The sequence below is a fragment of the Selaginella moellendorffii genome, unplaced genomic scaffold (assembly GCF_000143415.4).
Source record: "Selaginella moellendorffii unplaced genomic scaffold, v1.0 SELMOscaffold_2, whole genome shotgun sequence".
Classification (NCBI taxonomy): Eukaryota; Viridiplantae; Streptophyta; class Lycopodiopsida; order Selaginellales; family Selaginellaceae; genus Selaginella; species Selaginella moellendorffii.
The window spans coordinates 898,477-910,855 of NW_003314263.1; the positions used below are offsets into that span (position 1 = coordinate 898,477).

General features: G+C 45.6%; 2 protein-coding genes across 2 annotated transcripts; one reads left to right on the plus strand and one right to left on the minus strand.

Moving 5' to 3' along the window:
- The first annotated feature begins 2,267 nt into the window (after nucleotides 1–2,267).
- Nucleotides 2,268–3,179, plus strand: LOC112351514 (calcium/calmodulin-dependent protein kinase type 1G-like). The gene has a single exon (XM_024689526.1). The coding sequence runs from the start codon at nucleotides 2,268–2,270 to the stop codon at nucleotides 3,177–3,179; it is 912 nt and encodes a 303-aa protein (XP_024545294.1).
- Nucleotides 3,180–9,465: 6,286 nt separating this feature from the next.
- On the minus strand, nucleotides 9,466–10,377 carry LOC9660764 (calcium/calmodulin-dependent protein kinase type 1G). The gene has a single exon (XM_024689532.1). The coding sequence runs from the start codon at nucleotides 10,375–10,377 to the stop codon at nucleotides 9,466–9,468; it is 912 nt and encodes a 303-aa protein (XP_024545300.1).
- Nucleotides 10,378–12,379: the final 2,002 nt, after the last annotated feature.

Genomic DNA, 12,379 nt, shown 5'->3' on the forward strand with positions numbered 1-12,379 from the left:
TTTGATGCTATGCATACTATTTCTTCGCTTTTGCAAGATACAAATAATATGATGTGGAAGAAAGTCTGAGAGGCTAAGAAGGAAGCAATTGCAAAGGAAGGACTTCAGCTAATATTGTAGAAGAGGTCCTCAAGCATGAAAGTTGGTTGACCGCTAGAAAGACCTTTGGAATGCTTAGCTTTTTGGAAAGCATGTGAGCATCATCAGTTTTTACAATAGGACTTCTAGAGGATCTAGATGATCTTTTTAAACTTATATAACTAAACACTGTTATTGCAATGATTTTTTATGACTTTGGATGAGACCATGGTTGAAATGTTGAATCATTGCTAGTTTTGGACTGTTTATTATCAGGAGTGTTATTGGTAAAATGTTCTAGTGAGATCATGTATCGTAGCTAGGCATATGGTTCAAGATATATTTCATATTGGACCACATGATGCAACATGGTGCTAAGAATGTTTGGTGATATTAACAACATGAAGACAAATCACAAACAAATGGACATATTACTTTCTCTAGGATCCATAACAGGTGCTTCAAATAATAATAGGATAAATCATTTCTAATTTGTTGTTTTCCCAGGTTGTTTTTTACTAGAGTACAAGCTTTACACTTTCAAGATCATGATCATCTTCTTCCTCGAAACCATTGGGAAGGATTGGTTGTAAAATGCTTGCAAGAAGTTAAAAACACCAATGCAAATCAAACACTTTCTTTCTCTGCAATGTTTTCAATCCTTTTTCCACATGATGTAATGGAGTATTTTGCCAAGCAGTAGCTAAAGCTTTATTTGCAGAGGCTCCAAACTCTAACAGGGACGATCTGATAAAGGAGAAGGGAATTCTTATTGGCAAGGGAGTTAAGTGACCTATTGGTGTTCATGAGCTTAATGCAATTGCAGGATTCAACAATAAAAGTGAGGATGCATAGTCCAATAACAAGGTGATTCACTTCAAATTTACTTTCGCAGTGGGATATATCTTTGGAGGCTAAAATGTTCACATTGTAGTGAAGAATCGAACTTGGGAAGAACTTCCTTGGATTAAGAAGTTTAAATATGCTTTTAGTCATAAGTTTGAACAAAGCTACAAGTTAAAGCATATTTTATTTTATTTTATGTTATGTATATTTTGTATTCTCTTGCAGGTTTACTTTGCAGTAGATTATTTTCGTTATGAAATAACAAATGGCCATCCAGAAAAATATGAGTTTTCGAGTATGCATCTGCTTACAAGCGCAATGCATAAGTTCAGCGTTGATTGCATTCAACCTGTTGAGCTCATAGAGCATGAGATATGTGTGGTTCTGATCCCAGATGGAAAATGGCGTGGAGATCAAATTGTTTAGGATGTAAAATCCTCAAGGCTACCATGTAAACTTCTTGAATCAGGGGATGTTGTTCCAATATGGCCAAAATCTCATGATATTCTTCAAGTGAGAGCACCAAGGACTGCTCATGAAGCTTGGTATGTTTATGTTGATCAGGTTTTTGAAGTAGAGAGGAAGGCCAAGTCACCTGGCTGCAACACGTGAAAGGCTTGCCTCAGAACATTTATGCACTTACATATCAAAATCGGCAAAGACAGAATGATTGATGGTGAAATATAGACGTTAAAATGATTAAGAAAAACTCATTAAGTGAGATTAAAGAAAAACTTGTTAAAAAAATAAAAAAACAAGTTTCTAAATGAGTTTAACATGTTGGTTTTTAAAAGGAGTTCTAGTGAGCGAGACATTGAGGATTTGAAAGCACAGGGAGCGGCTGAGGCTCCCAGAACTGCAAGCATGTCCTGTATACGAGCAAAGCTACAAGGTTTGCTTCCTCTACAAACCTTTCATGTTCTTCACAAGGATTCACCTTGCAAGCTTTGTTCTAGGATTATAAACGACTTGCAATCAACTGGAAACTGGAGGAGCTCGTGCTCCTTCTCAAGGAGTTGCGTGTTTCTCATACAAAGGCAAGTTTCCAAACCTTCACTCCTCGATCTAACGCATGCAAAGTGGATGAACTACTTTCTGCCGTCGGCTGAGATGTGGCTGCGATCTAGCCGAGAATAATCTAATTGTTTATTGAATATTCACCCTTCTTGGGAGTTGACGCCCCAAGCTTGTTCTTGGGGTTGTGCGTGGTGTTGAGCGGCAAACACATCAAGGTTCTTCCTCGCCATCCCAACCGTCGACAAATAGTCGTTATGAGAAGCTAGGGTTTCTACCCTTTTTATTTCTCATCTCAAGGAAGCTTGCGCGAGAGGAGAAGCTCTGCGATGGTCCGCCAAGACGTTGAGTTTGAGGACGACGATTGTGCCGAGCTCCTCAAGATCTACACGAGGGGCGAGAGGCTGGGTTGCGGGAGCCAGGGCCAGGTTTTCGTGCTCAAGGGGGCCACGAGCTACGCCGGGAAGATGTTTCGAGCGGGGAGGGACGCCGGGAGAGAGCTCCGGCTCATGTCCAAGCTCCGCGGATGCGCTGGAGTGGTCTCCTTGGCGGGCTTCGTGAAGGAGAGGAGCGGCGGGGCTTGCTACGGGACCATGGTGATGGAGCTGTGCGGTCCTAGCCTGTTCCATCGATTGATCAAGGGAGGGCCGCTGGGCGAGGAGGAGGCCGCCAAGACCATCCAGAGGCTGGCGGAGGCGCTCAAGGGGATACATAGCAGCGGCATCGTCCACCGGGATCTCAAGCCGGAGAACATCTTCGTCAAGCTGGACGCCACTGCCGTGCACGAGGTGGTGATTGGAGACTTCGGCGTGGCCACGGACGACCCCAAGGAGATGTCGCAGTGCTGTGGAACCGGGAAGTATATGGCCCCGGAGGTGACGAGCTGCAAGGGTGACGCAAGGTCGCAGAGCTTTTACACTGCGGCCATCGACGTGTGGGCGCTGGGAGTGATCGCATATGAGCTGCTGAGAGGCTACAAGCAATCCAGGGAAATCGAGTTGTTGCGAGCCGGGGAATTCCCGGATGGTTGTCCTCTCTCAGACGAGGCGGAGGATCTCATCTGCGGGATGCTGGCTGTGGAGCCGAGCGAGAGGTTGACACTGGATGGTGTGCTGGAGCATCCCTGGATCGTGGAGAATTGCAGCAGTAAGACGATTCAAAAGAGGAGGCGCTGTGGAGTGAAGAGGAGTGCTCCCGGTTTTAGTAGCGACTTGGTTGTCAAGAAAGTTCGAGCAGCGTGAGTGTGTTAAATACCTGCCTCCATCAGCCAACTTGGTGAGCGCTTACTGTTAGTACATGAAGAGATAAATGTAAACCAGGGTGTAGTTTGATCATACAGATCATATTTTAAAATCAATGATATAACGTGAATTTGTGTGCCACTTGGTATGGCTGTTTGCTCGCCCCAAGCCCGGCTCGGAAACGCTCCTGGCTGCTCGTTGCGTGAAGCCTTGGCCACTTTGCATCTGGTAGCCACCGAGTAGCGACCCCCAAGCCAGAAGATCCGGGAGAAATGGCATGGCTTGGACGACCTCGCGAGCGAGTTCCAGGTTCCCGGCCTGTCCCAGGATGTCTGTGACTGAATCGTAGTGCTCCCTCAAAGATGTGATTCCAAAGTCGCCGCTCATGAGCACAAGGTGGTGGAGTCCCTGTTCTAGCTTTCCGCCATGGCTGGACGCAGCGAGAACACTGAAGGCTTGCTCGTCGGGAGTGAGTCCTTCGATTGCCATCTTCGCCACCAGATCAAAGCAAGAGCTTAACTCTCCGGTCTGAGCATTCCCTGCGATCATGGTGTTGTAGGAGACGACGTTCTTCTCGGGAAAACGCTCGAAGAACCGCGCTGCCGCTTCTAAGTTGCCATTTCCAGTGACAGGTCCGAGCAGTGAGTTCTAGGAGACAAAATTAGAAACATAATTATAATTCTTTTTTAATTTTTTTCTTTACATGATGTACTTAGAGAAAAAGATAAAATGTTTTGCAAAACTTTGAATGTATACATTCACAGTCTTCACAAGCATTCTTTACATTGTAGCTATTGATGGGGCTGCGTTGTTGATTTTAACCCAAGCTGGTCTAAAATTTCCACTTGCAGTTGTCATTGTCGGGAGCACTGGCCTGGCTGTGTCGTCGGCCTTCTCTTGGAAATATGGCATCTTCAAGGCGTTTTGCGCCGAGATCCTCCTCGCCGGATCAATTGCCAGCATCCTTTTGAGCAGCTCCACCGCATCGGGGTCTTTAATTCCGCTTCTCACGTCCTCGGCTTTCCACCACACCATCTTCTCCAAGATCCTCTCGCGTGCTCGCTCTCGGCGCCTGTCTTGATAGCCCATGCCACAGCCATCGATGTCCAGCTTCTTGGCGAAATCAGCCACAAAATAGTCGAGCGAGTCCCCATCCTCCTCGTCGGGCACGTCAAAGGGATTGCTACCCAGGAGCATCTCCGCGAATATACACCTGGCGCCCCACACGTCGATTGCGGTGCCAAAGCTGGTGGCACCCTTGAGAAGCTCCGGAGCGTTGAACGTTAAGGTCCCGACCTTGTTCGACCAGGGGCGTGTCCGCAGCCCTCGCAGTAGCGAAGTCCGCCAGCTTCACAACAAACTTATTCTTCTCTCCATCCCTTTTGACGAGAACGTTGCTCGTCTTGACGTCTTGGTGAACGATTCTGTGCGCGTGAATCCACGCCAGGCCCTCGAGGATCTGGCGCATCACGGCCCTGATGTCGTGCTCCCCAAGCTTGCGTGACGAGATCACATCGCTCAAACTCCCGTCCATGAGCTCCATCACCATGAACGTACCCTGGTTGTTGCAGGTCAACCCAAAGAGATTGACAACGTTGTCGTGCGCTACCTCTTCCAGGATCTCCGACTCGTTGATGATGGCATCGTAAAGGTACTCGTGCTCGTACATCTTCTTCATGGCTACTTTGTCTCCAGTCTTTCGGTGGAACCCAACCCTCACCTCTCCATCCGCTCCAGCGCCTAGCAACCTCGCGCCACTCACCCACACATAGTCTGCCATCGCTCGAGAAAATGAATGGTTAGGAAAACTTAAAGGATTTGTTTTGTAGAAAAGGCATCCAGCTTCAAGAAAAAGATGGAGAAAAAGGAGTTTATTTTAATTACAAATGTAAAAAGAAAGGAAAAAAACTCTTTAAATCTTGGTCGCTTGCGCTGCGGGCAGCATATTCTCCTTGAGCTTCCTTGATCATGTCCCGTTGGGCGCAGTTGCAGAGGACCTGCCTGGGATCGTCAAGAGAGCACCACCACTAAAAAGAAAAGAAAAAAGGATCAGAAAGCATAGAAAAAAAAAAAACGTGCCAAGCTTTTTTGTTTACCAGAGTTCCTGATCTTCTACAACGTTGAGATTAATCTTGTATTTATAATTATAAACATACTTATAATTTATAAACCTTCCTAAACACCTTTTAGTATAGTTCAGTTTCTTCTACCATTCAAATATTATTATTAGTCTATTTTACTTATCTTCTTTTCGTGTCGGACACAACTCATATTTTTACTTAGTGTTGTAATCTATACTTCTTACAATATTTTGTATCTAAGATATTCTCATATGTTATTGGGTATTGCGATTTAAATACCTGAAAGCTAAAGCTTGCCGGGCAGTAATTGGATCAGACGCTAGCATCGATTTGATTAACTCCAGGGCGTCTTTGTCCTTGATCAAATCATCCAAAGCCCGAAGAAATTTTTTGATCGTCTCCAACACCTCTCCTTTAGCCTCTTTCTCTGGTAGCTCAGGCATTTCCAATGGCAAGAGCATCCCCACTAGCAATATCCCAGCACTCCATATGTCCACCGCAGTTCCCACTTTCAGGGTTGTTTCTGGGGGATTGTTGCAAAGCCTCCTCGCACAGCTAAAATCGCCCAGCTTCACCTTGAAATCACATCCTTTGACCTTCACCAGGATGTTATCTTTTGTCATGCCCTAGTGCGCCACCCCACGTTCATGCGGCCATGCAAGCCCTAGAAGGAGCTGGCGCATTATCTCCTTGATCTTCTCTTCCCTGGTGAAAAACCTCGAACCAAGCTCAGATTCTTTGCCAGCTTTCGAAAGGAGGTACTCCAACACGTTACCATTAGTATGCTCGAATACCATGTAGTAATTCCCGTCCTTGTCTAGCCCCATGTCAATAACGTCCAAAACGTTTTCGTGTTTGCAATTTACCATGATCTCAAACTCCTTGAGGATTTGCTTGTGAACCTCCTCGCCTTTACCCTTATTTTTTATCACTATTCTCTCGCCCAGATCATTGTATCCATGCGCCACCGCAGAGCTTTCGCCATATCCAGACGCATAGTTATATCTGCCCAACACTTTCATTTCTCAAGCTATGGAGAAGGGTTTAGGGTTTTAGGCGCGTTTCTCCATAGGGAGCTTAACTGTTGGGCAGATATAACTATGCGTCTGCGGATGCGCATGGATGCGATCATCTGGGCGAGAGAGTAGTGCTAGGAAATATGGGTAAAGGCGAGGAGGTTCACAAGCAAATCCTCAAGGAGCTTGAGATCATGGTAAATTGCAAACACGAAAACGTTTTGGACGTGATTGACATGGGGCTAGACAAGGACGGGAATTACTACATGGTATTCAAGCATACTAATGGTAACGTGTAATGCCTACTTTAGAGTTTGCTCCCTTAAGGGGAGGTTTGTGCAGGTTAGAACTCTGTCAAAGATAAGCTAGAGCACTTGTTTCATGTGAGAGGCAAGATAATACACTCTAGCTTTGAGTTGGAGGATGTTCACATCTTGTGTAAAGTTACAAATTGAAACTTTGTTGCAATTAAACACTATTTTGGCATTAGAAGTATATTGGTGGTAGAGTGTTCCGTGGCAAGTCTTATAAATCATGGAGCATGGCATAGGGTAATGTACATATACGTTTATTGATCTCTGCCTCAACTTCCTCTTGTAGGCTTCCATCTGGGAGTGTATTATTGATGATCAAGTCTTCAATTGGATAATTCCTCACATGCAAAAAATTCACCATCCACTTTACACTTAATTTTGTACATACCACTCCTTAATAATGTAAAAATTGTTTACATCACTCTTCATCATCCCTACTTCCCATCCTCTTGTACCAATATGGCCTAGCAAAAAGATTGCACAAAGGCAAATAGATTTGCAAATGCTGAAATTTGCAAAATCTCATAGATTTCAAAAATACTTTTAAAATAAAAATATATTTCTAGACCTTTAAGTAAAATATAAAATAAACCAGAAACTGGCAGGCAGTGATCCTCCCAAAGTAGACCGTGCTGAGAGGGCTTGTGATTCATGGCCAGGACATGAAGATTGCAGAGGACGAGCTGCATGATGCAGTAGCCTCTTGTCTCCACAACTTTGTGCTGCCTCGCAAACAATCCATCTCTGATCACCTCTGGAACTTCCACAAGCTCATTTGTTACCATCACAATCGAGGACCTGTTGCGTAAACACTCTCATCTTCGGCTACGCGGAGAGTGGCGAGGCTGGCGGTGGAGCTCGACTCTCTAACTTTCGCCGCGGTGCTCAAAGCCTGTGGAAGCCTGGGGGATCTGGAAACTGGGAGGAAGATCCACGCCGAGGAGATTGGATCACTCCACAGGGACGATCCCGTTGTTGGGAGCTCGCTCGTCAGCTTCTATGGCAAGTGCGGGAGTGTGGACGAAGCTCGCCAAGTCTTCCACTCCATGGATCGAGGCAGCAAGATCTGGGGACTTGGAACTCGCTGCTGGAAGCTCACAGCCACGCGGGAGACACGAGCAACGTGTTGGATCTCTTCGAGCAAATGCTGCGCTCGGCATGGCCACGGACGACCCCAAGGAGATGTCGCATATGGCCCTGGAGGTGACGAGCTGCAAGGATGGTCATGGCGACGCTAGGTTGCAGATCTTTTACACTACAGCCATGGACGTGTGGGCGCTGGGAGTGATCGCATATGAGCTGCTGAGAGACTACAAGCAGTTCAGGGAGATCAAGTTGTTGCGAGCCGGGGAATTCCCGGATGGTTGTCCTCTCTCAGAGGCGGAGGATCTCATCTGCGGGATGCTGGCTGTGGAGCCGAGCGAGAGGTTGACGCTGGATGGTGTGCTGGAGTGGATCGTTGAGAATTGCAGCAGTAAGATCAAGAAGACGATTCAAAAGAGGAGGCGCTGTGGAGTGAAGAGGAGTGCTCCCGGTTTTAGTCGCGACTTGGTTGTCAAGAAAGTTCGAGCAGCGTGTGTTAAATACATGCCACCATCAGCCAACTTGGTGAGCGCCTACTGTTAGTACATGAAGAGATAAATGTAAACTAGGGTGTAGTTTTTTCATACGGATCATATTTTAAAAACAATGATATAACGTGAATTTGTGTACCACTTGGTATGGTTGTTTGCTCGCCCCAAGCCCAGCTCGAAAACGCTCCTGGCTGCTCGTTGCATGAAGCCTTGGCTGGTAGCCACCGAGTAGAAATCCCCAAGCCAGAAGATCCGGGAGAAATGGCATGGCTTGGACGACCTCTCGACATCCCCATTATTAAAATTATGTATTAAAATATTTTAATATTACTTATTCTCAATTACTAATACATCTTCCAAAACTATAATAATAATACTTTTTTAACTATATGCTTCAATATTATTATAACTCAATGCTATAGCCTTTATGCTCCTTTTATGCTCTGATAGTATTGATTTAGCTTAGCTCTGTCATTAACAATTTATATAATCCCAGAAGAATATCCCAGAATAATTAATAATATACTTACTAAACTAAAGAATAAAAATTAAAAATACATAATATCTTAATTAAAAGCGATATCATATAAATTATTATAATTATGTTTCAAAGATATGATCTCTCTTCGCACTATTTGAATTTTAATTTTGTCTCCTGGAACTCAATGCTCGGATCTGTCACTGGAAACGGCAACTTAGAAGCGACAGTGTGGTTCTTTGAGCGTTTTCCCGAGAAGAACGTCGTCTCCTACAACACCATGATTGCGGGGAATCCTCAGGCCGGAGAGCTAAGCTCTTGCTTCGATCTGGTGGCGAGGATGGCAATCGAGGGACTCACTCCGGACGAGCAATCCTTCTCCAGTGTTCTGGCTGCGTCCAGCCATGGCGGAAAGCTAGAACAGGGACTCCGCCACTTCGTGCTCATGAGCGGCGACTTTGAAATCACATCTTTGAGGGAGCACTACGATTCAGTCACAGACATCCTGGGACGGGCCGGGAACCTGGAACTCGCTCGCGAGGTGGTCCAAGCCATGCCATTTCTCCCGGCTTGGGGATCGCTACTCGGTGGCTATCAGATGCAAAGTGGCCAAGGCTTCACGCAACGAGCAGCCAGGAGCGTTTCCGAGCTGGGCATGGGGCGGGCAAACAGCCATACCAAGTGGTACACAAATTCACGTTATATCATTGATTTTAAAATATGATCTGTATGATCAAACTACACCCTGGTTTACATTTATCTCTTCATGTACTAACAGTAAGCGCTCACCAAGTTGGCTGATGGAGGCATGTATTTAACACACTCACGCTGCTCGAACTTTCTTGACAACCAAGTCGCTACTAAAACCGGGAGCACTCCTCTTCACTCCACAGCGCCTCCTCTTTTGAATCGTCTTACTGCTGCAATTCTCCACGATCCAGGGATGCTCCAGCACACCATCCAACGTCAACCTCTCGCTCGGCTCCACAGCCAGCATCCCGCAGATGAGATCCTCCGCCTCGTCTGAGAGAGGACAACCATCCGGGAATTCCCCGGCTCGCAACAACTCGATTTCCCTGGATTGCTTGTAGCCTCTCAGCAGCTCATATGCGATCACTCCCAGCGCCCACACGTCGATGGCCGCAGTGTAAAAGCTCTGCGACCTTGCGTCACCCTTGCAGCTCGTCACCTCCGGGGCCATATACTTCCCGGTTCCACAGCACTGCGACATCTCCTTGGGGTCGTCCGTGGCCACGCCGAAGTCTCCAATCACCACCTCGTGCACGGCAGCAGCGCCCAGCTTGACGAAGACGTTCTCCGGCTTGAGATCCCGGTGGACGATGCCGCTGCTATGTATCCCCTTGAGCGCCTCCGCCAGCCTCTGGATGGTCTTGGCGGCCTCCTCCTCGCCCAGCGGCCCTCCCTTGATCAATCGATGGAACAGGCTAGGACCGCACAGCTCCATCACCATGGTCCCGTAGCAAGCCCCGCCGCTCCTCTCCTTCACGAAGCCCGCCAAGGAGACCACTCCAGCGCAGCCGCGGAGCTTGGACATGAGCCGGAGCTCTCTCCCGGCGTCCCTCCCCGCTCGAAACATCTTTCCGGCGTAGCTCGTGGCCCCCTTGAGCACGAAAACCTGGCCCTGGCTCCCGCAACCCAGCCTCTGGCCCCTCGTGTAGATCTTGAGGAGCTCGGCACAATCATCGTCCTCAAACTCAACGTCTTGGCGGACCATCGCAGAGCTTCTCCTCTCGCGCAAGCTTCCTTGAGATGAGAAATAAAAAGGGTAGAAACCCTAGCTTCTCATAACGACTATTTGTCGACGGTTGGGATGGCGTTCTGCCGTCGGATGAGATGTGACTGCGATCTAGCCGAGAATAATCTAATTGTTTATTGAATATTCACTATTGACCCGTCACCTTCTTGGGAGTTGACGCCCCAAGCTTGTTCTTGGGGTTGTGCGTGGTGTTGAGTTGCCAGACCAGCTTTTGCAAGTTCCCCGACCTCCCCGGCAAACACATCAAAGTTCTTCCTAGTAGTTCATCCACTTTGCATGCGTTAGATCGAGGAGTGAAGGTTTGGAAACTTGCCTTTGTATGAGAAACACGCAACTCCTTGAGAAGGAGCACGAGCTCCTCCAGTTTCCAGTTGATTGCAAGTCGTTTATAATCCTAGAACAAAGCTTGCAAGGTGAATCCTTGTGAAGAACATGAAAGGTTTGTAGAGGAAGCAAACCTTGTAGCTTTGCTCGTATACAGGACATGCTTGCAGTTCTGGGAGCCTCAGCCGCTCCCTGTGCTTTCAAATCCTCAATGTCTCGCTCACTAGAACTCCTTTTAAAAACCAACATGTTAAACTCATTTAGAAACTTGTTTTTTTATTTTTTTAACAAGTTTTTCTTTAATCTCACTTAATGAGTTTTTCTTAATCATTTTAACGTCTATATTTCACCATCAATCATTCTGTCTTTGCCGATTTTGATATGTAAGTGCATAAATGTTCTGAGGCAAGCCTTTCACGTGTTGCAGCCAGGTGACTTGGCCTTCCTCTCTACTTCAAAAACCTGATCAACATAAACATACCAAGCTTCATGAGCAGTCCTTGGTGCTCTCACTTGAAGAATATCATGAGATTTTGGCCATATTGGAACAACATCCCCTGATTCAAGAAGTTTACATGGTAGCCTTGAGGATTTTACATCCTAAACAATTTGATCTCCACGCCATTTTCCATCTGGGATCAGAACCACACATATCTCATGCTCTATGAGCTCAACAGGTTGAATGCAATCAACGCTGAACTTATGCATTGCGCTTGTAAGCAGATGCATACTCGAAAACTCATATTTTTCTGGATGGCCATTTGTTATTTCATAACGAAAATAATCTACTGCAAAGTAAACCTGCAAGAGAATACAAAATATACATAACATAAAATAAAATAAAATATGCTTTAACTTGTAGCTTTGTTCAAACTTATGACTAAAAGCATATTTAAACTTCTTAATCCAAGGAAGTTCTTCCCAAGTTCGATTCTTCACTACAATGTGAACATTTTAGCCTCCAAAGATATATCCCACTGCGAAAGTAAATTTGAAGTGAATCACCTTGTTATTGGACTATGCATCCTCACTTTTATTGTTGAATCCTGCAATTGCATTAAGCTCATGAACACCAATAGGTCACTTAACTCCCTTGCCAATAAGAATTCCCTTCTCCTTTATCAGATCGTCCCTGTTAGAGTTTGGAGCGTCTGCAAATAAAGCTTTAGCTACTGCTTGGCAAAATACTCCATTACATCATGGGGAAAAAGGATTGAAAACATTGCAGAGAAAGAAAGTGTTTGATTAGCATTGGTGTTTTTAACTTCTTGCAAGCATTTTACAAACAATCCTTCCCAATGGTTTCGAGGAAGAAGATGATCATGATCTTGAAAGAGTAAAGCTTGTACTCTAGTAAAAAACAACCTGGGAAAAAACAAATTAGAAATGATTTATCCTATTATTGTTTGAAGCACCTGTTATGGATCCTAGAGAAAGTAATATGTCCATTTGTTTGTGATTTGTCTTCATGTTGTTAAATCTCACTAGAACATTTTACCAATAACACTCCTGATAATAAACAGTCCAAAACTAGCAATGACTCAACATTTCAACCATGGTCTCATCCAAAGTCATAAAAAATCATTGCAATAACAGTGTTTAGTTATATAAGTTTAAGATCATCTAGATCCTCTAG

Bases quoted from the DNA above. Each gene is read 5' to 3' on its own strand.
- LOC9660764 (XM_024689532.1), bottom strand. From the start codon at position 10,377: ATGGTCCGCCAAGACGTTGAGTTTGAGGACGATGATTGTGCCGAGCTC.
- LOC112351514 (XM_024689526.1), top strand. From the start codon at position 2,268: ATGGTCCGCCAAGACGTTGAGTTTGAGGACGACGATTGTGCCGAGCTC.